Source organism: Hypanus sabinus, chromosome 10 (assembly GCF_030144855.1).
Source record: "Hypanus sabinus isolate sHypSab1 chromosome 10, sHypSab1.hap1, whole genome shotgun sequence".
NCBI lineage: Eukaryota > Metazoa > Chordata > Chondrichthyes > Myliobatiformes > Dasyatidae > Hypanus > Hypanus sabinus.
In genome coordinates, this window is record NC_082715.1 from 41,197,069 (window position 1) to 41,224,100 (window position 27,032).

A 27,032-nucleotide genomic window follows, 5' to 3' on the forward strand; every position below is an offset into this window, starting at 1 on the left:
TGCTGCTTTTTAAATCTCCAGCATAAACTATTTTAGAAATCAAGGATACTCTGATTTGTAAAAGTGATGTAATTGAAGATTTTTAAAAAAAAATCTTACATTTGTAGGCAGTGGCTCTTTTTTTGCAACATCTGTGGGCAACTTGTATGCACTTGGTTCCCCAATTAGATGTTGTTGGAGTACATTGTGTATCTTGGATTTTAAGCAAATTATCTTTTGACTTTTTTGTGTTTTTAGTAGGTAGGCCTCTGTTAGTCTCGATAGTCCATGGATTTGTACCTTGGGAAGTTTCCAGGGCGCCAGCCTGGGCAGGGTTTTTTTTATATGGAAAGCTGGCAGTTGCCCAAGCTTGTAAGTCTCCATTCTCCACGCCACCTATGTTGTCCAAGGGAAGGGCATTAGGACCGAAAACAGCTTGGCACCAGTGTCGTCGCAAAGCAATGTGTGGTTAAGTGCTTTGCTCAAGGACACACACGCAGCCTCAGCCAAGGCTCGAACTAGCGACCTTCAGATCACTAGATCTACTCCTTATCCACTTGGCCACGCGCCAACTATTTTTAATAGCATGTATGCCATTGCAGTGAGTTGCTGTTGAATACACACTTGATCTTATCCTTCAGACAAGAACTGTTGTTTTTGTTGAGCATTTGAGTTGCTGTTGTGGTTTTAGCTTGCCTAACATTTAATTGCTCGATCACAATTAAGAATGAAAAGTGTCATTTAGAAAAATGGGATATTAATGAGAACTTGACAGGTGTTTACCTGATTAGCTATTTATCCCACTTATGCTACAGATTAAACTTTTGATCTCTCTCTAATTGCGCTTTAGGATGCATTCTAACTTGTCCAAAGGATTTGGAACAATCGGACCAAAAGATTTTTTCCCACTGCTGGACTTTGCATACATGCCAAACAACTCACTCTCGTCCAAGTAAGTTAGAAATTTGAATTGGATGCTAGTGTCTGAAAGCTGACAGTTTCTGGGAAGGGTCTGGGCCCGAAAAGTCGACTGTACTTCTTCCTATAGATGCTGTCTGGTCTGTTGCGTTCCACCAGCATTTTGTGTGTGTTGCTTGTATTTCCAGCATCTGCAGATTTCCTTGTGTTTGAGCTTCTGGAGTTGTTCTGTGTTTAAAGTTGATTTTGAGACTGTGTGTTTCATTAGATTTCTTCCAAACAACACAAGTGCACAGATGAAATTAGTACTGAGAGTAAAACTGAATACTTGCTCAGCCTGATTCTCAAATAATGTGATACAAATATGACAGCCAAACTGGGCTGTTTTCATAGATACGCATTCAGCTCAGCTTCAATAATATACTCAATGGTATTTGATCATCATCCTGGAGTCTGCAGTTTTCTATTGAACACCTATGTATCAAACTGCTTTTGACTTGCCTTAGTTTGTGGCTATTTCTTAGCTGGGGGAAAAGATCATATGAAGTACTTAGGCTAGCTATGTTTATACTTAGTGCCATTACATGGGAAGATTTCAGAATTTTAAAGTAAGCTAACGATTGATATTATTGGTAAATGTGAGAGCTTTACTTTCCCAAGCTACTTTCTATGCAATGTCACAAATGTACCATTTTAAAGACAGCTAAAAATTACATATCTTACTGCAACATTAGAATGTTAAAGTAATCCTTTTTGCTTTGCAAAATAAATGCAGTGTATTCTCAACTGATTTATATCTATCAAAGCACTGAATTAGAAGTATTATTCAGAAGGTGTGTTTCAGAGCATCTTCGTGTAACATTTAAGAGTATGGCCTATGTGGTGTAACAGCTTGGGAGCAGGGAAGTAATTTTTTTTATTGTTCGATAATCTACCATTTTTGAACTTTTTTAGTTTGCAGGATCAGTTGCGCCAACTTTATCCAAAGCTGAAAGTATTGGCATTTGGAGCCAAACCAGAATCTACACTACACACCTATTTTCCCTCTTTCTTGTCCAGAGCAACGCCCAACTGTCCTCCAGAAATGAAGAAAGAGGTGAGTGAGCAACCCTAATTTTGCAGCAATCAAATGCAAGTTAGGTTTTTATATCAAGCTTCTTCCTATAAGTGCATTCTCAGTATTTAATTTCTATTTAGAAAAATACTTTGTATCTGTCCCTGAACTCTGAGGTTTTGCACAGACCTTTTTTTAAAAAAAAGAAGTCCAACATGGTTGTGCTTGCACCAAGGTAATTTTCCCTCGTCTAAAATCTCTTAATATTATAGACTGGGGTGGTGAGCTTTAGGCATGCATAAAAGTATTGTTGGCACATAGCATGCAGTCCTGCCCCTCAGTCCTTTAAACCATCATAAAAAACATACATAATGAATATCTTGTTAAATGATTATTTTTTACAACCCAAGGACAGTGAGATATTTTTACAGGAAACCTCTCACAATGGCTTGGCACTAGCTAGATAGTTGCAAGAAAACATGACATTGGATGAAACACTTTAAAGTCCTCACGGACCTGGTGTACACATTAGTATTTGGATAATAAACAGTACAATAACAAATTGTATAAATTGTTATTGTATAAATTGTTATTTTTCAATTACCTTTTAAAATATTAATAATAACTTTTGAATAGGATTTCTAAAATGCTTTATTTCAAACTGTCTTGCACTTATTAATAGTACAACAATAAATACACGTAATCAAGCACAGGATTTATCTTTTTTTCTTAAAGTTGATCAATGGTGATTGCTGCTCAAAGTTATAATGGAACTTCAGAATTTTTTAGAAGGTTATTGCCAGTTTGACTACACATGCTCAAAAATGTTCTCTGATTTACACCTTATGAGGAGATAGTTATGTTTGTGTATTTTCAAACTGAAGACACTTCAGATTCAGATTAGGTTATTCTCATATACATTGGTGTGCAATAAGTTCCTTGTATAAAGCTTTGAGTGAACAGTTCATATGGAAGTAAATGCAACAATTAGTGTGAAATAACTGAATAGTGAGAGGTACCACAGATACTAGTGTATCTGAAGTGCTTGCACTTGTATTTCATATCTCTTTTTTTTGTCACCTGGAGTAAAATCTGGTGGCATAACTGACAAAGTGAGAGGAGTATCAGTGGATCAATCACAATTGCTGTTGTTTGTAAGTCTGAATTCCATGAAGTCTTTAGTATTTCTCAATAAATTAAATGGGAAATGATTTTGGTCCTAATTACAAGTTGTGTTTTATTTTGAAGTACAGACATTTTAACCTTACTACACCAGCACCATGTTAAAATGGCCTGGGCATGGTGACTGTCATGGGTTCCCCATAAAGAATGCATCTAAGTTATAGAATGTGTTTTATATCTGTGGAACTTAGACTATCCTTCTGGAACCTTGGGGAGGTAGGTTTGTAGATGAGGGTAATTAAAAGGAATAAAACACCAAACGAGAAAATCTGAAGATGCTGGAAATCCGAGCAACAAAAAGTGCTGGAGGAACTCAGCAGGCCAGGCAGCGTGCGTGTATATGACACTAGAGGAGGCCATCGGTGGACATATTGGAATGGGAAGTGGAATTAAAATGGGTGGCAACTGGGAGATAGTGCTTGTACTGGCAGACTGAGTATAGATGTTCAGCGAAGTGGTCTCACAATCTACGTCAGGTCTCAATGATGTACAGGAGGCTACACCGGGAGCACCGAACACAGTAAATGACCCCAACAGACTAGCAGATGAAGTGTTGCCTCACCTGGAAGGACTGTTTAGAGCCCTGGATGGTAGTGAGGGAGGTCAGTGGAGAGGGATGAATGGACAAGGGAGTTGCGTAGGGCGTGATCCATGTGGAAAGCAGAAAGCGGGTGGGGGGGTGGGGGGAGAGAGATGATGTGCTTGGTGGTGGGATTCCATTGGAGGTGCCAGAAGTTTTGGAGAATTATGTGCTGGACGTCGATGCTGGTGGGGTGCTAGGTGAGGATTCCACAACCATTCCACAGTCAAAATTGCTTGTATCTCATTTCTTCCCCATTCTGTTGTTTGGTTTGAACAACAACTGAACCTCTTGACCATGTTTGCATGCTTTTATGAATTGAGATGCTCCCACATGATTGACTAGATATTTCCATTTATGATCAGGTGTTCCTAATAAAGTGGCCACTGAGTGTAATGTGCTGATTCTAAATCACATCATAGGTCTTGTTCAGGTTGGTATAAAATGAAGCAAATGTCCTACTTTTAACTTCCAGCTCTTAAGATGTATGGTTGAATGCTTGACCATAGATTCTAACAGCTTCAGCGTTTGGAGACAGCTCTACACCAAACATCTTTCACAGTCCAGGTAAGTAGTTAAACTAAAAGAAATGGTGATTAACAACGGTTTACTGGAATAACTGAGAAACTATACTTGTATTTATGGTAACTTGTCCAAAATCTATCTTGAGCTAGCATAAGATCCTGTTTTAAAAACATAGAAAACCTGCAGCACAATGCAGGTCCTTCGGCTCACAAAGCTGTGCCAAACATGTCCTTACCTTAGAAATTACCTAGGGTTACCCATAGCCCTTTATGTTCTGAGATTTGTTTTGAGTTACCTGACCCATTTTGAAATCTCTGTTGCAACTGGATGTGAATATAGTGTGTTTTTCTGAGTTCAGTGCACATCTTGTCATCAGTGAGTCAAGGATGATTTTTAGCCATACGTGTTCACTTTGGCAATGAGGAACTTTGACATTGAAACCAAGTATCCAGGGCAGTAGTTGAACCCCAGCCAATGTAGTTGCCAGAAGTCATGAATGTTCGTGAGCAAGAGAACTTTGGATTCTTTTTCCCTTGCTCTGTGTCTCAATAATTTTAAGATGATATTGATGACCTTGTAATCTGGATTAAGTTCACTGAAATGTATTCTTTAGCAGCGTTCAATGTAGAGGGTGTGTATATAAACTCAGGTGTGTATGAACTCGGGTATGAGTCAACCAATAATTTGCCAATACCTGCTAACTGTACTAGATAACTTCTCGATTAGTAACAATTTTGCCCTTACAGTACTGAGGGCAAAAGGTGAAATTCAGGTGATGCAATGAGTTTTCAGTATGAAGGAAGGGGTGAAAAGCAGGTCATTAAAGTAATATGTCCTATTAGATAGTGATTCTTCAAACCACCCCGCCCCTTACTGTTTTGGAGCTATGCCAGGATAGATCCTGGATCCAGGACAGATTCAGTAGCCTGTTCTTGAGAAAAGTACAGGCTATTGAAATTTAAATAGTATGAAGGCCACTGGTTGCTTTTCAACATATTTAATTTACTTAAGAATATTTTTGTGTATCATACCTTCTGGAGAGTTGCAAGATTAATGAAATGGGTACAACAATTGTGTTGATGCCAGGAACAAAATTAGGCTTGCCATTATATTAATAGTTGCAATCATGTTGATTATTTCTAATTCAGTTCAAAGGTGGCAGATGAGTGATAACTAGGTTGAAGTAGCCAAGCGTAGTATTTAATGGCATGACCTTGTCGTTTTAAGCCCATTTACTATTTTTCTTTGAGGTTTTGCAACAAGGTGCAGTCAAGAATACAGACAGTTATCTCTTAAATTACAAGTATATTTTTCAAGTGGAATGCAGCTAAAAATTTCATTCTTCCAACGATGTATACTTAAGTATGAATCTGATTTCCAAGTAACTGCAATAGCCTTTTTGGCTACTGCCACTGCAATTTTTATGAATTCTTTCTGATATTTATTCAGTTTGGATTTCGGTTTTATCCCTTCATTAGTGTCTAGTAAAAATAATGTTGGATTATGTGGAAGTTGTGTTCCAATAATTTGTTCCAATAAAATTCTTAAATTTGTCCAAAAAGATTGAATTTTAAAACAAGACCAAGTAGAGTGTAAAAAAAAGTACCAATTTCTTGATTACATTGGAAACGTCGATCAGATAAATTTGGGTTTAATTTATTTTTTGTGGTGTAATATATAATTGATGTAAAAAATTATATTGCACTAATCTTAACCGGACATTTGTTGTATTTGTCATACTGTCAAGACATAGTCTTGACCAACTTGTTTCTTCAATTTTAATATTCAAATCAATTTCCCATTTTTGTCTTGACTTATGAATTCCTTGTTTAATTGCCTGTTTTTGAATTAAACTATACATACAAGAAATAAATATTTTAATTTTTCCTTTTTGAATTAAAGTTTCTATTTCAAAGGTGCTCTGAAGATAAAATTATTGGTTATCTGGGGAAAGAAAGAAATATATATACTAAAGCTATTATGAACTCCATGGAGCATGTGGGGATCTTCTGATATCCAGGCATTCTTTTCTCTTTTTCTCTTTCTACAGGGATATGTTAGGGGGAAGGGGTTAAGGGGAGCAGGGAAGGGTTCATAATTTTTTTTTCTTCTGTAACCTATTTGAAAATTCAATTAAAAAAATTATATAAAAAAATACAGACAGTTGTGTATATTTTTTATATTGAGCTGTATAACTGATAATAGCATTAACTGATATTAACCAAGCTGGTTTTCATTAATTAATTTATCTTAGTGCAGCATTTAACATTACATTTTGTTTGAGGTTATTTAATTCAAAATATATTTTGCAGTCCAATTGAATGCAAATACAAGAGGATTATTATCTGCATTTTCCCGACGAAGATGTGATCTCCATTTAATTTCAAGTTATATAAATCTTTCTGATGAAAAGTTATATTAAAGTCATTTTTATCTTTTTATACTATAAATCTATGGTGCTAAGATGTAAGAAATCAAATGTTCACTCATACAGCACTCTACATGCATGTTTGAATAATTGAAATTTAGTTTTACTAGCAAAGTTGATGTAATTTCCAAAGTGAAAAGTGTATTGCATATTAAGTGATGATTTTTATTCCAGTCTTCTGCTAAATCGTCTTTTGGAAACCTGGGACAACATTCCAGTCAAGGTAACATTAAATGTTGATAATTTATTTTTGGTTTGAACAGTTTTTGATGTTGGAAAGTATTACTGTTAAATTATTTATGGCCTTGGTTTGATTGGTTTTCGCCTGACTACTAAATGGAATAGAATTGGGGACATTTTCTTAACATTGTTGGGACATTAGTCAAATTGATGCAATTCCTTTTATTCTGAAATTTTGCAGGTTTTAGAACTGTGTTGAAATATTGCTCTAATACATAATTGTATGGAGCTGGTTGGTTCAGTGACTATGTATCTGCAACTGAGTGAAGAGTTGTGAATTTTGTTTAGTCAAAGAATTTGTACCATACAATGTGAGACTTGCTCTATCCTCCTGCCACAGGCAAAAACATCTTGGTGTGATCTTTAACATGGGGTAGTATGGTCACCAATACTACTTGGAATCTGAAGTGTTCAAGGGGATGGTATGTTTCCAAATTACAAGAGTGGGAAATTTGTATAACTGGTCCATTGTTGAATTCTCTTTTGTTATAGAAGTGTTACTGTTTAATATATTACTTGAAAGTTTTTAATATCGAAAGCAAAATAAATAACACTGAACGATTGTCATAACAAAAAAGTTCTTTGGTCATCAGTAAATGAGTGGGAAAAATATACCTCTCTAAAAGTGACAGGTAATGAGCAATCATCAGTTTTCTGAATGTGCCCAGTGTTTACTTTTTTAAAAAATGTACTCTGTACATGTATGCTTGCATAAATAAGTGAACTTTGAAAATCCCTCATTGCAGGTGCAGAAATCTCTGCAGGAAACGGTGCGGTCATTTAAAGTTACAAATGAAGAACTGTCTGGAAAGGGTACCTTGAATTCACAAGAAATAAATGCCTGTGACACTGCATGCAATGTAAGAGATTAAATAAACTTAATATTTGTTGTGCGCATGCATTCGTATTGGGAATTTACATTATTATTTTATATGCATGGGAATGTCTGTGCCTGGTCTTGTATACAAGCTAATTGTAGCCAAAATTGCTTTTCCCTTTTGTTCCCCCAAGATTTTGTCTCAAAACCAAGTTGAATGTGGTTGTCACTGGTGATGTCCTTTAACTTTATAATTGATTTATTGTCACATGCACTGAGATAGAGCAGATCAGTTTTGCATGCCATCCAGATTTTAAGACACAAGTACATTGAGGTAGGACATAGGGAAAAGTAAAAGCATAATGATGTTTGTTATCACTGACTCATGTGAAATTATTTTATGGTAGCAGCACAATGCCATGACATTAAATTACTGTAAATTGGTGCAAAAAAGAATAAAGGTATTGTCTATTGGTTTATGGACTTTTCAGAAATCCTAATAGCCAGGGGAAGACCTAGTTTCTAACTCATTGAGTATGGGGCTTAGGCTCCTGTCCCTCCTTCCTGATAGTAATAACAAGAGGGTGTGTCCTGGATGATAATCCCATTTTTTAAAGATGTCCTTAGTGATAGAGCAGTTTGTCCCCATGATGGAAGTGAATGAGTCTGCAACCTTCTGCAGTCTCATGCACTTTTGCAATCCCATGCATTGGAACTTCCATCCCAGGCTGTGATGCAGCTGGTCAGATTGCTCTCCACCATATATTTATAGAAATTTGTAAGAGTCTTTACTATACCAAGATTCCTCAGAGTTCTAACAAAGTTGAGCCACTGACATGCCACCTTCATTATAGCATCGATATGTTGAACCCAGGATAGATCTCAGATGTTGATACCCAGCAACTTGAAACTTGAAGCTACTCACCTTTTTCACCACTGACCCCACAGTTAGGACTGGTTTGTTCTCACAACTTGATGAATCCTCATTCGGTGTCTGTTTTGCTAATGTTGAATGTGAGGCTGTTGCTTCACTACTCCAGATTCTGAGCAATCTCAGTCCTATACACCTGATCATCACTGAGATCTTACCAACAACTCTGTCAAATGTGAATTTCTAGATGGTGTTTGAGTTGTGCTTAAGCACAGAAAGTGCAGTGGAAATAGTTGCAGTTGCAACTATGTGTAACAGTTGCAGTGTGCTAAATTGTGAGATGAAGAATTTGTCTTTTCTTGAGGTCTATTCAAACATCTTACAACAGGTTTGAACTGTCCATGTGAGCATGGTCAGGTTTGGAGTGGTTTTTGTTTCGGCTGCATCATCTCTGAGACAGCAGGAAATGGAGACAAGGTCTGTGGACAAAAAGCTGGTTTTTGTGATGTTCTGAGCTGTGTCTACACCTCTGCAATTTTTTTGAAGTCTTGAGCTGAACTGTGCCATTCCAAGATACTTCAGGATAAGATGCTGTCCATTGTGCATTGATTAAAAATTAAGGTCAATAGAGACATGCCAAATTTCTTCAGGCTTTGGAAGTAGTAGAGGTGCTGGTGTACCACCTTGGCCATGGTGTCTACATTGTCAGGCCAACTGGTGATATTTATACATCGGCACCATTTATAACATGAGTGCATATGGAGTAGTGTAAGGGGCTGCTAATGTAGCCTTGCGGGAGACCAGGTTGATAATCATGGCAGATGTTTCGGACTGTCTTGTGGTATATTGATCCAGGAGTTAAGCTTTCATTCCAAAATTCCCTCTTGATGGTGATGAGCTGTTGTCTTGCTTCATTACATTCTTTGAGGGGAAAACTGCCATTTCAGTAACTATTAAGTTGCAGGATTTTGGACCCAGTGGTAAGGAATCCATGTTAAACTTGGGATAGGAACATGCAGGTGGTAATGGTGAATATCTGCACTTGCTCTTCTCCAATTCTGGTCCTTGGAGCATCTTAAGATGATATCACTTTCTATTTACCAGCCTGGATCTAGATCTATTCTGCTGCCACCTTAATTAGCTTCATTATCTTGTCTCTGAAAACCTTTCGTCCTAAATTAAGAAAATCATCTTAAAAAGAGAAAGGTTTACGTTTCTCTGGCTTTCACTTTCACATTCTGACAGCCTTTTTGAGGGGTAGTCACTTCTGTTTGAAATGCAGAATTACGCTTCCAGTGATACGGAATTTAAAAAAATGTAGGATGATGTTTGCAGGCATGCTTTTCTAAAGTGATGTAGAATATCTCTTGTCCAAATAAAAGGCAGATAGTAACACATCTGAAAGAGAGCACTTACAGAATATTTGGACACTTCGGCTGTACTTTTGTGCTTGGGTCTCTGGAGTCTTGATGGTCATTGTGGTTTGAAGTTTAAATGGCCTTAGCTGATTAAATGCAAAACATGAATGCCAGATTGTGTGCCTGCTCTTCCTCTTTTTGTGATCAATTGGAGAACAATATTTTTTAGTTACTTTGTATTGGATAGTAACTGTTCACATGTCCATTTTCCAGAATCTTTTGCAGAAGTTGAGAGGCGGTGGCTTTCCCTGGTTTCGTCTGTTACTTGTCCTATTGATTTTTACGGCAGGCTTTGTACTGCATGATATTAAAGTACACGGATCCTTCAATGGTTAGTAAAATTAATTGTCATGGTTGAATGTTACTTTTTTTTTCTTTTGAAGATACTTGATAATATTTTGACTGCGATGAATGTAGTCTACCAAGTTAGTGACTGCTTTAAGCGTCTTGTTTTACTCCAAACTCAAATGTTGGGGCAGGTGGTGTTAATAAGGTCTTGTAAGAGAAAAATGCAGAGCAATCCCTCTTGAGAGTCTTTAAATTCTACTTCTCAAATATTAAGCTACAACTTGAAATAGCATAATTTTAGTTGGTAGCTAAATAGACCACTTGGTTCAGCTCTGGAATTTTGAAAGTGGGCACATGGTATAGTCCATCTTTATTCCTAACATTTTTACTCTGCTTGTGGATAGCATTTTGCTCGTCGTGATGCCTTACTACAAAGCCACATCAGAAACTGGCTAGTCACCATTGGAATACAAAGATATGGACATAATTTGTAGTTGTAGGCTATCAAGACAAATCTGTTTGGCAGTCGTTGAAGATTGTTGGACGCTGCTCTGATTGTGGCAAGGCTTCAGGAAGAACAAAAAGCTATCTACAAGCTAAGGACATTCATTGTGGTGAAGAATGTTCACTGTGCCTTGTCACGAAATCCCGTAACTGGATCACTTACCAGCAAAGATAGAGAGGTCTGTTGAAGTCTGATGGTACTATTTTTAAAAGTATTTATTGATAAAGGGCACAAAAAGAAGATTAATGCAAACATACAGATAATATACATCGTCAATACTAAATCTAAAGCGCGGGTATAATAATAACCAATAAGAAATAGCTCTATCGTTGTCTAGGGGATAATGTCTGATGGAAAGATAACAGTCGCTGTTAGTTCGTTCAAGCTGTAGTGTCTTTGGGTTTAAGAGCGAGGCGGTTTAAAATTGCCCAGGTCTTTTATGATGTCAATCCGTTGAGTCAGGGGAGTGGGTTCCCCGTTGTTAGCTAAAAGCAGTTTTCCGTGGTTCCAGCCACCAATTCCAGCAACGGAACTGAACGCACGTGGCCTCCTTCAGATGACTTCCTGCTGTTACGTGGTCGCTTAACGTTTCTTCTGGTGCGTCTGAGGGGCTGTTCCTACAGACCCTCTTTTATCCTGACTCGCAGGGTCGTAGATGTCAATCAGGTTGGGGGTGATGCAATCTCTCCCTCAACCAGCCCACTTTGCCTGATCCACACCGCCTTCCGGAGACAATGGCCATGTCCCATAGCTTTACATTGCCGGGGAAACAAGACATTCTGCATGTCCCTCTCTCATTTCCTGGGGCCCTTGACCCACCCCAACAGTGATCTTGCGATTCTCACAAAGGAGGGGGCTACGGACGTAACAACCTAAAATTATTTGTGCACTGTTGATACAGAATAATATGCACCGCTTAAGAACGGAGTTGAAGAATTTCTGTAGCCAGCGAGTGAAGAATCTGTGGCATTTGTTGCTGGAGGTAGCTGTGGAGGCCAAGTCATTGTGTATATTTAAGGCGGAGGTTGATAGATTCTTGATTGGATAGGGGATGTGGGGAGAAGGCAGAACATTGGGGCTGAGAGGGAAATGGATCAGCCATAACGAAATGGTGGAGCAGACTTGTTGAGCCAAATGGACTCATTCTTCTCTATCTTATGGTCTTTTAAAAAAAATTTAAACTAAGGTCAGGGTTGAAAGTTAATAGCACTTTTTCCTCAAGAGCTTAATGGATATTTTAGCTCCTGTTACCTAAAGGAATACAATTGTTATTTAATTGTCAAGACTACATATGTTTTTAATTTGTACGGGCGTAAAGGCATATGAATTAAAGGCTGGAGGTACAAATTAACTATGACAACTGGGCTTGCAGGAATGAATGGCCAATTTCTATAGAACAATACCCAGATGCTGGCCTTTTTTCTATGAAATTTGTTTGCAGATAATAAAAATTGACACTGATGAGAATCTTAACATCAGCTTGTATAAATTAATAGGCAGAAGAATGAAAGTTTTTGAGTTCAGTGTGAAATAATCCCTTTTCAAAAGGGTAATGAGAAGCAGTATAATAATGCAATAGTAAAGGAATTATGGAAATGTATATCAAGGAATCATACAGAATTTTTTAACGGACAGGGCAAGTTGAAAAATCATTGGTATATTTTAAAATTGTATTGGCTTTGTGGTGAAGCATGAAACATGAACAGGTTGTGCTGAGATTTGGAAAATGCCAATCAGGCCTGACTTGGGGTTCTGTGTTCAATTTGGCTATCATATTTTTAATTAACAAATCCCTAGAGAGGGTGTAGAAAGGATTTGTCAGAACAGTTCAGGGATGAGACTTGCAAGGGTTGAGAAATTTTTCAAATGGTTAAGAATTGTTTACTGATTAATATCAGAATAAAAGTACATACAAATTGTGACAGCTGGCAGCTCACAAAATTGGCAAATGTGTAAATGATCCTTTCAACTTTTATGGGTGATTTTTAGAGGCCATAAAGGTCAACACCCTACTGCTTATTGATATTTTAGATACACACCTCAACTTGCCTGGATCCTGTTCCAGAATATTTATTTACCTGAGTAATTTAAATGAGTAATTAGTTAAATAAGAAGGATTTGCATAACAGCAGATCTCACCACCTCATTTCTCCCACAATATTTTTTTGTAATTTATTCTTTTATTCAAGTTCATCATTAAACAAACATTTTCATAAGATGTATTTCAGATATTGCACATATAGTCATATATGCCACAAATCTCCACAGAATATTTAACTGAGGTATGCACTTAGAAAAGAGAGGAAAGAAAGAACAAGCGAAAGGAGAAAACTATGTACAAGAAGGGAGTGATTTTTTTTTACAACATATTCATTGATTTATGAGAATAAAATCAGGCCTATGAGGTGTTAAGTAGTTAAACCATCTTTCCCAGTATGAATCAAATTGTTCCAACTTACGATTAACAGATACTGTTATCTTCTCCATGTTGTAAATGTCTATTGTAATTTCCATCCATGCATTTAAGGTTGGACTCTCCTGTGATAGCCATTTCCTAGTAAGTCTGTTTACCAGCCACCAGTAGTATATTCATTAAATATTTATCTCTTTTCAACCATTCTTGAGGTATATATCCAAAATATATGGTCTTACTCTCTAAAGGTATTTCACATTTAAAGATGTCTTGTAGGGCATTGTGTATCACACTCCAATAGTCTTTGATAATGGGGCATTCCCAGAAAATATGATGATCTGCATTTTGATTGTGCAGTACAAATTCTTTATAGAAACATAGGCGAAGCTCAAGTAATTTTGACAGTTAGCCAGCCAGCAGATTGTTTACAATTTAGAGAGTAAGGAAGCCATTTCCTCTGTTTCTACAAATCCTGAACTCAATTAAAGATAGTTGATTACTAGAGAGGCATGCTGAAAATTTAAGTTTGCATTTGCAGAACGGTAAACAGGATAGAGATGGTTTTACTGTTCACATTTCAAGTTAAATATATTCAATGTTTTGGATGAAGTTGAAATTTAGTGGATTTTAAATTCTTCAACATGACTCTTTGATTGCTCTAATTTCTGTTGAATCATGCATGGTTCTGCTTTATAGCCCTTGTTCATATGAGGCACATATAGCCCTATAACAAGTAAATGTTTTTGTGCTTGAGTGTGCTGGAACTGCCAAGCTCAAGTTTGATTGTTGATACCTAACTTGCCTGTGTATTGCAAGTATATACAGGAAATTGCAACATTTTTCCATATTTGATGGAAGGGCATCAGGTTTGAAGTTGGTTCAGGACCCATCAAAGTTTGACAGTGTCTTCCAGCAAGAAATGCAAGTTGGATTGCCTATCTTTAGCAATCTACTTGCTCCTGTGCTGTTTTCACAGATGGTAGTGGAATAATACATCGGATCGGAAGATCAGCCCTTGCAAATAGAGAAATGTAAAATTATTGGATTTGGTTATTGTAGAAATGCAGATGTCTAAATCCACATGGCATCATATAACTTGTGATATAAAAATAATTCAGTAACTTCCTATGATCCATCAAGGAAAAACAGTTAGTTAATCTTTCAATCAGACTTTATTTATACAGTCGGCCCTCCTTATCCGCGAGTTCCGCATCTGCGAATTCAACCAACCGTGAATCAAGAAAACCAGAAGTGCTCTTCCAGCACTTGTTGTTCAAGCATGCACAGACTTTTTTTTTCTTGTCATTACTCCCTAAACAATGCAGTATAACAACCATTTTACATAGCATTTACATTGTATTAGGTATAAGTAATCTAGAGATGATTTAAAGTATACGGGAGGATGTGCATGGGTTATTGTGGATTGGGATCGAAAAAATCGGAAGTTCTCTTGCTAAATAAGTCGGAACAGGTACATCGGTGTTATTTAGCGTCAATTAATCAAACGTTTGTCTTAGTATATAGTATATATTTTACCTTACTATGCATATAAAACACTTAAGAACATGTGTTTCAGCGCCGGGCTCGGGAACAAGTTCCCGCGTTCAATCCAGTGACAGACCGCTATCGAGTGTGCTCTCAATCCGTGCCAGGTTGGTGTGGAGGATCAAAAACCCAAAACCCAATAATTAAGCCATTGCGTTGCTTAGTAATAATTGTAGCTTTCATCAGGGCAGGGCCTTTCGCACTTTATCCTTTAAAGTTGTTCCAATCATTGATCAAGGTAGCCTAACGCTTTTACAATGACCAATGGCAATTCACCGATTGCTTTATTATTTCCACTTTATTTTCAGTCGTGATCATGATTATTTTCGTGAACAGAAACACTGAATTCAGAGCTCTGCGGCCAGGTCCTAATGTCCACCACACTGAGCCAGGTTAAATAAGGGCTGGGGTTCCGCTGGGTCCTAAGTCCACCACATTTAGACAGGTTGAATAAGGGACTTGAGCATCCAGGTTTTTTGGTATCCGTGAGGGGTCCTGGAACCAATTTCTTGCAGATGAGGGCCGACTGTACTCTACTCAATCACATTTTATAAGGAGAAACTTTTAATTACACAAGTGAGCTTAGATGTGTTCTTATAAAATAGAAGTGCCCAAGATATCCTTATTGATGTGTTTGTGCTTAATGTGAATTCTGAAGGAAACTATAGAAAGCAGAATGAATTTTGCTGGGGGCATATTCATAAACTTGGTATGATTTTAAACTATTGAAATCACTTTTTTAAAAAAAGTATGTGAATATTATTTGTACTGTCCAGCCACTGATCCTGTTTAACATCTTCCTCAGCCTCGTCTTCCGCTCATATCCTACAACAGTCGGGAGTGATGTCTGTATCTCAGCAGGCATGGAATAAAGTTTCTTACTATTCAAAGCAAGGATATAGGTGAGTGCAATTGATCAACTTGTACTCTCGGGGAACAGTGTTACAGAGTAGTCAAATCATATCAGCTCTCCATTAAATCTGTATTTTTTATCTGAGATTTGTTAAAATGTTATATTTTTAAATGGACACACAATACAGTTAATTTTTCCAATTGATAAGAATGGGTGGAGGAGGTTTGAGACGAGTGGGAATTGGGTGAGGGGAGGGGGAGGAATGGAGGTACAAGTTGCATCAAGGTGTGAAACCAATGGACGCTCCTATACCTATTGTGGAATCATTTCTTCAATTTCCAATTGTATTGAGCTTTCATTTAAAATAATTATTCCAAAGAACTTGCATACAGTTAAAAAACCGACGTCAAGGTTGTTTTATAATTAGCTTGGTGTCTGTCATCAAATAGTGCACAATGTTTTCTCTCATAATATTTATTTGAAACCTGAGGTTTTCTGTAACATGAATTTTCAAAATGGAGACGAGATGAATGATCTATAAATTTATCTCCATCTTTAAAGTGCATTTAATGCTGACTGTTCACATGATTCTGTTCATCGTTTTCACAGCTGGGTAGAAACAAATACTCCTCATTATTATTCAGAAGCTGTAAGTCTGTTTGGACCAAGTCTTGAACTGGGTTGGACAAAGCTATCTGAATCAGCTGTGTATATAAAGGAGAAGTTGTCAATTCATATTGCATGGATCATTGAAAATCTGCCTCGGTTTACAGAGTGGGTAAGTAATGTTTCCATCATTCCATGCATTCAACTAATTTTAATGGAGGCCTGTGCAATATGTTTGAATGCAAAGTGAATACATCTGGTCACTGTAACAATATAGTTTTTACATAATGAATTGTCATTTTATGTTCCCATTTTGCATGGTTTGATAACAATATGTTACTAATGTAAAAATACACAATGAGATCCCACTGTCTCCATTTTTGCTCACGGCTTAGTAACTATATATCTATCTTTCAAATGCTTAAGTGGTTATTTTGCATAATTGATAGTGCAATACAATTAGAGTATCTGTCTTTGCTATATGTTTCACAAATGGAGTTTGAGTGCTGTGATGCTCAAATAAATTCTAATTTGCATGGTACTTCACCCATTTGTGAAAATCAAGACTAAGATGCCATGTGAAGTCTATAGTGCCCTGATTCACTTTGTCTTGTCTCTTCCAGCTTCACTCTAATCTACCGGATGCAGTGTTTCACTTCGTAGAAAATGTCAAGGAAATGCTTCTCTTTATCCATCAGAATTATATATTACCAGCTGTGGAATATACAAAAATAGTGATAATGCAGTGGTGGAAACTATTTGTTAATTCTTGCGAGTAAGTATCTGTTCTGTTATCTACAGTTGCATTTTTCTTTTTTCTCAAGCTGTTTAGAGCCGGCCTAAACCATTTTCAGAGAAATTCAGTGTGTCTTGGCTACTTCTGCAGTCCAGCACTTCTGGTCATTTTATTTGAGTATGTTGAAATTTTCCAGTTCAAAATCATCTGACTGTTCAATATTGCTATTGATGTACAGTAAATAAGTTGCACCGCCAGGTACTTGTAGGTCCCCACGTCCATGTCCTCACCATCAATAGGGAGCAGTGGTGGGGAAGTATCACTGATGAGCCAGATGCCTAACCATTAATATCTCCAGCATTTAGTTTATCCGATGATGGTGTGCAAATGCATACTCAGTCAGCCTCAACTTTTAGCTAGTATTTGTGATCTTACTTAACTTTTTTTTTAACACCTTTGCCAAACTTTAGGGATGAAGTCAATTGGGACTGTATGAGGAAACACCTTGTGAATGCTACCCAAGTAACGTGGAGTTATCTGCAAAATACTACTACTGCTATCAAAAACTGGGCTGCCTCAGTGATCTCCAATCATTAAACAAGAAGCATGTTTATGTTATTTTGGGAGTAGCAATTGTACAGTTTCAGCAATTTTGAGGCAATCAATTAAAATTTTTGCTGCCGAGAGCAGAGATTCAGTTGAACTGAAAGTACAAATTCCACTTTCATTTGTTAAAAAAAACTTTATAACAAAAGCATGTTTTTTGTACTCAGTTTTTCCAAAACTTTGGTCTCTCTATACTGTATTTACAAGTTCTTTGCTTTATAATTTTGGATGAAAAAACGTCAATACCTATTAATGTGCTATAAATAGCTTTTCACACTGATACTTTTGATTCCAGATAGTATATTGAATACAGTATTTTAATGAATATCCAATATTATACAAATCAATTGTACACTGTTGGCACCATGTGTACAAAGTGATTGCAATGTTAACAGCTGATGGCTAGTCTATCATTATTGGTGGTTCGTGTTCAGTTACTACATTAACAAGTCAAAGACATTAATGTTGCATGCAGTCTATCAAGAATTTCCATGTGAAATATGGTTTGTAACAAGTATTGGTATCCAAGTTCAATAGTACTTGTATGTCTCCTTGAAATAGACTAATTGATACAGGTTGAAAATCTGTAATTTAAATCTATTTACAGCTCTTGACTATTTTAAATTCTGATACATTACCTTGAAACATTTTTTGTATTTGTAAAAGCAACTTTTGCCTCATGCTGTTAATTATAGTACTCATTTTAACACCAGAATGTTGTCATGTTGCCATAACATCGTGTAGAATTTCTTTCTGAAAGTGGTACAATGGCAAGACAGGTGTCTGCTTAATCATAATTTTAAATGCGACCTGGTTATACTAAACATAGTCGATTACAGGGCGAGTTATACAGGCATTTTGTTTCTATCTTTCCGGTGCAGCAATTGTAACAGTTTATAATTCATTGAAGATATGGTGTAAATTTAAGATTGTATGTGGCTATACCTAACTTAAGAAAACCATTGGATGACAAATGAAATATTTTAAGTTGTCTAATATGTATTTTGCCTGTGTCCTTGCGACTGTTCCTTTAGAATCCAAATGTAGAACTCAATGTCCTCATCTGAAAAGATGTAAATTTTTTGATAATATCTACAAATGGATGTTTGATCATGCTTTGTGTGAATGTTTTATTTCAGTAGGCGAATGCAAGGCTGATTCATTTGCAAATATAATAGTTAATTTCTCTTCTCCTCCCCCCCCCCCCCACGGCATCTATAAATTGCAGCAACAACAAATGCTCTCTCAAAAGGTTAAAATACTTGGGTTCAGGAGTACTGTCTATGTCTAATTAAATATCATCCGGAGTTCAGTGATTCTGTGAATGAAGAGCCAATATTTTCATTCAGATCTTGTTCCAAATAAATTTGAAAAGTGTTTCAAGTTGCTACTTAATTACTTTTTGTCAATGTCACTCTTTTTTTCCTTGCCTAATATGCACTATATTCAAATTTGATTGTATATACTGTAAAATATCCTTTGGTTATCCCTTCATCTGGCTCCATTTAAATGGTGACATTTTGTTTTGCTGTTGCAATGGAACACCTGACTTGTTCATAGACTAATTTATTAAAGGGTAATTTTAACTGGGGCGAATTCTACAATGTACATATGCACTGGAATGCTGGTTAGTGAAACTTTGGCAAGCTGGTTATATTTTATTTCTATTGCAGGAGAAATGTGTTGGCTTTAAATGTAAATTTCAATCATGAATTAACCCCTGGTGAAAATAAATGGTATTGAACTAGTCTTTTGAATCTTTAATCTTAATGACATTCTAAACTGTTCAATATTCTTTATGAATTTTTAACAAAATACTCTGGTTTTTCAGAAATATCTTGAGCTGGTAATACTGGGGTAGTGATTAGTTAGGTATGGAAATGGGAAGTTCCCTGCCGAAGGGTATTGGCCGGAAGCATTGATGACTACTTTTTCCATTGATGCTGCCTGGCCTTCTGAATCCTGCAGCATTTTGTGTTTGTTGTTAGTGTTTAGTTGAGTGGTTTACTTGGGTTTGCTGGACAGGCAAAGTTCTCAATTTGAGAGATGGGAAGAGTTTTCTCACTTGCACCCTCCTGAAGATATGGTTACACTGTGTTGGGTGTTCGCAGTTCTCTTAAGAAGCATCTCTGAAAGGCTTGATTGAAACTGGTCAAAAATCAAACCTCAAGGGTGACCAGGATGTTGTGGAACAAAGTAACTGCAAAGAACCTGGATAGGAAATAGCATGAGTGTTATTGGGAAAAGTCCCATTGAACAAAATGCAAAACAATGGATAAGTGTCTAATTGCATGTTAATGTGAACATCAAGGGTGGAACAAACTCAATTTTCTGGGTGTGTTGAACTTGAGAAATGCAGAAGTTTGTTTGCTTTCTATACATCTCACTTGACTTATTCCCAATTGAGGGGAATCAAGCTTCCCATTTCTACCCTGTTGAATACTCTTTTGGAGATGAGGACATTGTGTGCTTTCATTTCAGTTTGACATTCCCACACCCAACCTATCTGCGCTTCTCCTTCTCCACTGCCCTCAAATGCTAACTAGAGGAACAAATGCTTATTCAACTTGGATAGACAAAGCAGAGTCAATGGATGCTGTATACTCGTATTTTCAGAAGGCTTTTGACAGGGTGCTGTACATACAGCTGCTTAAGATATGAGCCATGGTATTACAGGAAAGATACTATCATTGATGTATTACTGTCAGGAGAGTAGGAATAAAAGGGGCCTTTTCTGGTTGGCTGCCTGTGATTAGTGGTATTGGAACCGCCCCCACTTTAACTTTGTATGTCAATGATTTGGATGATGGCTTTGCTGTCATGTTTGCAGATGATGTGAAGAAAGGTGGAAGAGCAGGTAGTGTTGAGGAAGCAGGGACTTGGACAAATTGGGCGAATGGGCAAGGAAGTGTTAGATGGAATGTAGTGTGGGGAAGTAGGTGGTCATGCACAGAAGGAATAAAGATATAGACCATTTTTCTAAGCAGAGAATCTAAAAAAAATTAGAGGTGAAAAGGGACTTGGGAATTCCTGTTCAGGAATTCTAATGGTTAACTTGTAGTTTGAGACAGTGGTAAGGAAGGCAAATGTAATGTTAACATTCATTTCAAGACGTCTAGAATATAAAAGCAAGGGTGCAGTGCTGAGACTTAAGCTTTGGCAGACAGCACTTGAGTATTGTGAGCCGGTTTGGACCCTTTAAGAAAATATGTCCTGGCATTGGAGAAGGTCCAGAGGATGTTCACAAAATGATTCTGAAAATGAAAGGTTTAACATATTAGGAATGGACCTGTACTAACTGGGGTTTAGAAGAATAAGGGGGCATCTCATTAAAACCTATCAAATAATAAAAACCCTAGATAGGATGGATGAGTTTAGAACCAGAGGGCACAGCCTCAGAGTAGAGGGACATCCATGTAGAACAGACATGAGGAACAATTTCTTTACCCAGAAGGTATTGAATCTGTGTATTTCATTGCCACAGATGGCTGTGAGGCCAAGTCATTGGGTATATTTAAAGTGGAGTTTAAGTTCTTGCTTGGTCAGGGCATCAGAGGTTATGGGGGAGGAGGTAGGAGAGTGGGGTTCAGAGCACAGTGGATGAGCTGAACAGCCTAATTCTGCTACTATGTCTTTATGGCCTTATATGGGACCTATCAGCAGCATCAACAGAGCTCTACGAAGAGGAATTTCTTGAAGGTCAGTGGTGGTAATTTAAAAAGATAAGAACTTTGGGTACTGCAGGTCTGCCCCATTAGTGAGCTACTTGATCGGATTTGCTGGCCAGTGTGTTGGAGGAGCTGGACTTCGTGTAGATCATGTTGCTGACTGCTACTCAAAGGCATCAGAGTTGATGTGCGAAGGCAGCATGCAGTTTAACAGTTGGTGATCATCTTGGATGTTTTTCTTGTGATTGCAAGATCCTGTTGGACGTTAATAATGTAAGATGCTGCAGGCCTGTTTTCCTTGTTTGCTCCCGCGTCAGGTGGTGGGGAAGCCGCGTAACCTGGGTTGTAGCAAGGGTTAGGCCTCAAGCCGTAGTCCATGAGGAGACACTGGGGGTAGTTGGAGGGTGCTATCCTCTCCTGTCAGTGCTGCCCTCCAGTGCTCGATTGGTGGAATGACAGGCTGGATTGCAGTGGCTATGCACTGCCAGGAACTCTACCATTAATCTGCGGGATGTGTTGCTCAGGGTTGGGCTAAATATATAATTTTTGCATGACAATATTTTTTGCTCGCTATTTTGAATGTGCTATGTATGTTTTGCACTTGATCCCAGAGGGTTTTATTTGGAGAAGGAGGTCGGAGGATCAGAACGGGAGTGCAGCGGGAGCCATTTTGACTTTTTCTTATTCTCATCGGAGTTAAGAGAGGCGGGACTGCACAGGCGTGTGACGTTGGGCAGTGAAGCGGGGAAGATTTAAAAAGGACACAGCCTTAAACAGCGGGCAGTGGAGTGAGTCGGTAGCAGACTGTAGGCTTAAGGGCTTTGGTTCAACGGGCTTAGGCGGAAGCGGATGAGGCAAGGTAGGTTTAGGTTTCAGTTTTTCCTGTTATTTGAGGAAAGGGGAAGTTTGAGTGTGAGGGCAGCTTGTTGTTCTCAGTGTCGGATGTGGGAGGTCCTGGAGTCTCCTAGCCTCCCGGACGTCCACATCTGTACAAGGTGCGCCGAGCTGCAGCTCCTAAGGGACCGTGTTAGGGAACTGGAGCTGCAGCTCGATTACCTTCATCCAGTCAGGGAGAGTGAGGAGTTGATGGGAGTTACAGGCAGGTGGTCACACCGGGGCCACGGGAGGCAGACAGGTGGGTCACGGTTAGGAGGGGAAAGGGGAAGAGTAAGGTACTAGAGAGTACCCCAGGACAGCCCCAGTGGCTGTACCCCTTGACAATAAATACTCCTGTTGGGGGGTACAGCCTACCTGGGAGAAGCAACAGCGGCCGTGCCTCCGGCACAGAGTCTGGCCCTGTAGCTCAGAAGGGTAGGGAAAGGAAAAGGAAGGCAGTAGTAATAGGGGACTCGATAGTTAGGAGGTCAGATAGGCGATTCTGTGGACGCAATCAGGAGACCCGAATGGTAGTTTGCCTCCCTGGTGCCAGGGTCTGGGATGTTTCTGATTGCGTCCAAGATATCCTGAAGTGGGAGGATGAGGAGCCAGATGTTGTGGTACATATAGGTACCAATGACATAGGTAGGAAAAAGGGAAAAGGTCCTGAAAGGAGAATATAGGGAGTTAGGAAGGCAGTTGAGAAGAAGGACCGCAAAGGTAGTTATCTTGGGATTACTGCCTGTGCCATGTGACAGTGAGAGGAGGAATGGAATGAGGTGGAGGATAAATGCATGACTGAGGGATTGGAGCAGGGGGCAGGGATTCAAGTTTCTGGATCATTGGGACCTCTTTTGGGGCCTGTACAAAAAGGACGGGTTACATTTGAATCCTAGGGGGACCAATATCCTGGCGGGAAGGTTTAGGAGCTGTTAGGGAGGGTTTAAACTAATTTGGCGGGGGATGGGAACCGGAATGATGGAGCAGAGGAGAGGGAAACAAGTAGATCTAAGGTAGTGAGCAGTAAGGATGTCAGGAAGGACAGGCAAGTGATGGAGCAAATCTGCAGCCATTGGGATGAGTTGCAGTGCAATCAATGCAAAAAGTACCAAATACTGGACTTAAGGTGTTGTACTTAAATGCACGCAGCATAAGGAATAAGGTGGATGATCTTGTACAGTTACAGATTGGCAGGTATGATATTGTGGCCATCACTGAGACGTGGCTAAAGAATGCATGTCTCTGGGAGCTGAATGTCCAAGGATACACGGTGTATCGGAAGGATAGGCAGGTAGGTAGAGGGGGTGGCGTGGCTTTGATGCTAAGAAATGACATTAAATTATTAGAAAGAGTTGACAGGATCAGAAGGTACAGAATCTTTATGGGTTGAGCTAAGAAATCGCAGGGGTTAGAACCCTGATGGCAGTTATCTACAGGCCTCCAAACAGCTGCAGTGATGTGGACTACAAATTACAACAGGAAATAGAAAAGGCTTGCCAAAAGGGCAGTATTATGATAATTGTAGGGGATTTTAACATGCGAGTGGATTGGGAAAATAAGGTCAGCACTGGATCTCAAAAGAGAGAACTTGTAGAATGTCTATGAGATGGCTTTTTAGAACAGCTTGTTGTTGAGCCCACTAGGGGATCGGCTGTGCTGGATTGGGTATTGTGTAATGAACCAGAGGTGATTAGAGAGATGGAAGTGAAGGAACCCTTAGGAGGCAGTGGTCACAACATGATTGAGCTCACTGAAATTTGAGAAAGAGAAGCTGAAATCTGATGTGTTTCAGTGGAGTAAAGGAAATTACAGTGACGAGAGAGGAACTGGCCAAGGTTGACTGGAAAGGGACACTAGTGGGAAGGATGGCAGAGCAGCAGTGGCTGGAGTTTATGCGAGAAGTGAGGAAGGTGCAAGACAGATACATTCCAAAAAAGAAATTTTTGAATGGAAAACGGATGCAACCATGGCTGACAAGAAGTCAAGGCCAAAGTAAAAGCAACGCAGAGGGCATACAAGGAAGCAAAAAGTAGTGGGAAGAGAGAGGATTGGGAAGTTTTTAAAAGCTTACAAAAGGAAACTAAGGAGGTCATTAAGAAGGAAAAGATGAACTATGAAAGGAAGCTAGCAAATAATATCAAAGAAGGATACTAAAAGCTTTTTCAAGTATATAAAGAGTAAAAGACAGGTGAGAGTAGATATAGGACCGATAGAAAATGATGCTGGAGAAATTGTAATGGGAGATAAGGAGATGACGGAGGGACTGAATGAGTATTTTGCATCAGTCTTCACTGAGGAAGACATCAGCAATATACCAGACATTCAAGGGTGTCGGGAAGAGAAATATGCGCAGTCACAATTACAACAGAGAAAGTAGTCAGGAAGCTGAATAGTCTAAGGGTAGATAAATCTCCTGGACCAGATGGAATGCACCCCTGTGTTCTGAAGGAAGTAGCAGTGGAGATTGCAGAGGCATTAGTAATGATCTTTCAAAAGTCGATAGATTCTGGCCTGGTTCCGGAGGACTGGAAGATTGCAAATGTCACTCCACTATTTAAGAAGGGGGCAAGGAAGCAAAAAGGAAGTCATAGACCTGTTAGCTTGACATCAGTGGTTGGGAAGTTGTTGGAGTCGATTGTCAAGGATGAGGTTACAGAGCACCTGGAGGCATATGACAAGATAGGCAGAACTCCTCATGGTTTCCTTAAAGGAAAATCCTGCCTGACAAACCTAGTGCAATTTTTTGAGGAAATTACAAGTGGGCTAGACAAGGGAGATGCAGTGGATGTTGTGTATTTGGATTTTCAGAAGGCCTTTGACAAGGTGCCGCACATGAGGCTACTCAACAAGATAAGAGCCCATGGAATTACGGGAAAGTTAAATACGTGGATAGAGCATTGGTTGATTGGCAGGAAACAGAGTGGGAATAAAGGAATCCCATTCTGGTTGGCTGCTGGTTACCAGTGGTGTTCCACAGGGATCCATGTTGGGGCCGCTTCTTTTACATTGTATATCAATGATTTGGATTATGGAACAGATGGCTTTGTGGCTAAGTTTGCTGATGATACAAAGATAGGTGGAGGGGTCAGTAGTGCTGAGGAAACAGAGAGTCTACTGAGAGACTTCAATAGATTGGGGGAATGGGCAAAGAAGTGGCAAATGAATTAGAATGTCGGAAAGTGTACGGACATGCACTTTGATAGAAGAAATAAATGGGCAGACTATTTAAATAGGGAGAGAATTCAAGTTCTGAGACGCAATGGGACTTGGGAGTTCTGGTGCAGGATACCTTTAAGGTTGAGTTGGTGGTGAAGAAGACGAATGCAACGTTGGCATTCATTTCTAGAGGAATAGAGTATAGGAGCAGGGATGTGACGTTGAGGCTCTATCACTGGTAAGATCTCACTTGGAGATCTGTGCAGTTTTGGGCTCCTTATTTAAGAAAGGATGTGCTGACATTGGAGAGGGTTCAGAGAAGATTCACTAGAATGATTCTGCAAATGAGAGGGTTAACATATGAGGAACGTTTGACCGCTCTTGGACTTGTTACGAAGGATGAACAGCTCTGATGGGCAGAAGGGTGCAAGGTTGCCCATGTCCCCCTCCCCTGGGAGAATCACAAACTATTACTGTTGCCAGGCTGTTAGTGAGAGAGAAAGAGATGGAATGAAAACATATTGGGACTGGAACATTTGCTTCAGACAAGGGCGAGATAACAGCCTGAGAGAGAGTATGTTTATCGTCCATGTTATGACTCCTGAAAGACTTATGGCTGCGGAGAGGGCTGTTTACGTGGTACCATCCTGCTCATTAAAATTCCTCAGTGGACAGCCAGAGTGGGCTGGTTTGACGGGTTAAGTCATTCAAACCTGATTGACACCTGAGACCCCGTGAGTGGGGATAAAAGTGAGGTCTGGGGAGACACACTAGTGAGCATCAGAAACCCACGAGAAAGTGTGGGGCATCGGGGACTGAACGAATCGGTCAATTTCACTCACAGTGGTTATAGCAAGGCCGGTGGGGGCTTGTGTGTGTGTCCGCCCTTGCCTGGGTGACGAATCCACCATGGAAGAATGGTCTAGCTAAAGGACAGAGGGGTCATACTTGAATGGCCACAAAAACACATCGACAGATCAAGATCGCAAAGGAAGGTTTGCAGGACAATAGCTGTCAGTGTTTGATCTCCCTCTCCCTCTCCCTCTCAGCCTGTCTGAACTGAACTTTATATTTCCCTGTGACAATTCATTATCCCCTAGACAATGATACAGCTTGATTATTATTATACCCACACTTTTAGGTTTAGTATTGCTAACGTGTATTATCTGTATATTTGCATTGATATTGTTTTGTATACTTTACTAATAATACCCTGTTGAAAATAGTACCACCCCACTCCAACGGATACTTCTGTCTTTGCTGGTAAGACATCCAGTTACAGGGTACGATACAGACTGTACTCCTTGGAGTTTAGAAGAACGAAGGGGGACCTCATAGAAACATTTCAAATGTTGAAAGGCATGTACAGAGTGGATGTGGCAAAGTTGTTTCCCATGGTGGGGGAGTCCAGTACCAGAGGACATGACTTAAGGATTATAGGGTGCCCATTCAGAACGGAGATGCAAAAAATTTTTTTTAGCCAGAGGGTGGTGAATCTATGGAATTTGTTGCCATGGGCGGCAGTGGAGGCTAAGTCATTGGGTGTATTTAAGGCAGAGATAGATAGGTATCTGAGTAGTCAGGGCATCAAAGGTTATGGTGAGAAGGTGGGGGAATGGGACTAAAGGGGAGACTGGATCAGCTCATGATGAAATGCTGGAGCAGAGCTCCTTTGTCTTATGGCCTTATGGAATGCTGTTTCTTTTGGCTGTATTCATGTATAGTTGAATGATAATTAAACGAATTTGATTTGATTTTTGCCTCATTG

At 39.0% G+C, this 27,032-nt stretch overlaps 1 protein-coding gene across 1 annotated transcript in view; it reads left to right on the forward strand.

Moving 5' to 3' along the window:
• The window catches only part of tmem214 (transmembrane protein 214), a 37,437-nt gene extending 18,124 nt beyond the window's left edge, over nt 1-19,313 (forward strand). Inside the window, exons 8-17 of the mRNA XM_059981736.1 lie at nt 830-931; nt 1,852-1,993; nt 4,189-4,280; nt 6,841-6,889; nt 7,653-7,766; nt 10,226-10,343; nt 15,569-15,665; nt 16,226-16,394; nt 16,846-16,997; nt 17,429-19,313. Coding sequence (XP_059837719.1) covers nt 830-931; nt 1,852-1,993; nt 4,189-4,280; nt 6,841-6,889; nt 7,653-7,766; nt 10,226-10,343; nt 15,569-15,665; nt 16,226-16,394; nt 16,846-16,997; nt 17,429-17,555 — 1,162 coding nt within the window. The 3' untranslated portion in view covers nt 17,556-19,313. The remainder of the gene's footprint in view (nt 1-829; nt 932-1,851; nt 1,994-4,188; nt 4,281-6,840; nt 6,890-7,652; nt 7,767-10,225; nt 10,344-15,568; nt 15,666-16,225; nt 16,395-16,845; nt 16,998-17,428) is intronic.
• Nucleotides 19,314-27,032: the final 7,719 nt, after the last annotated feature.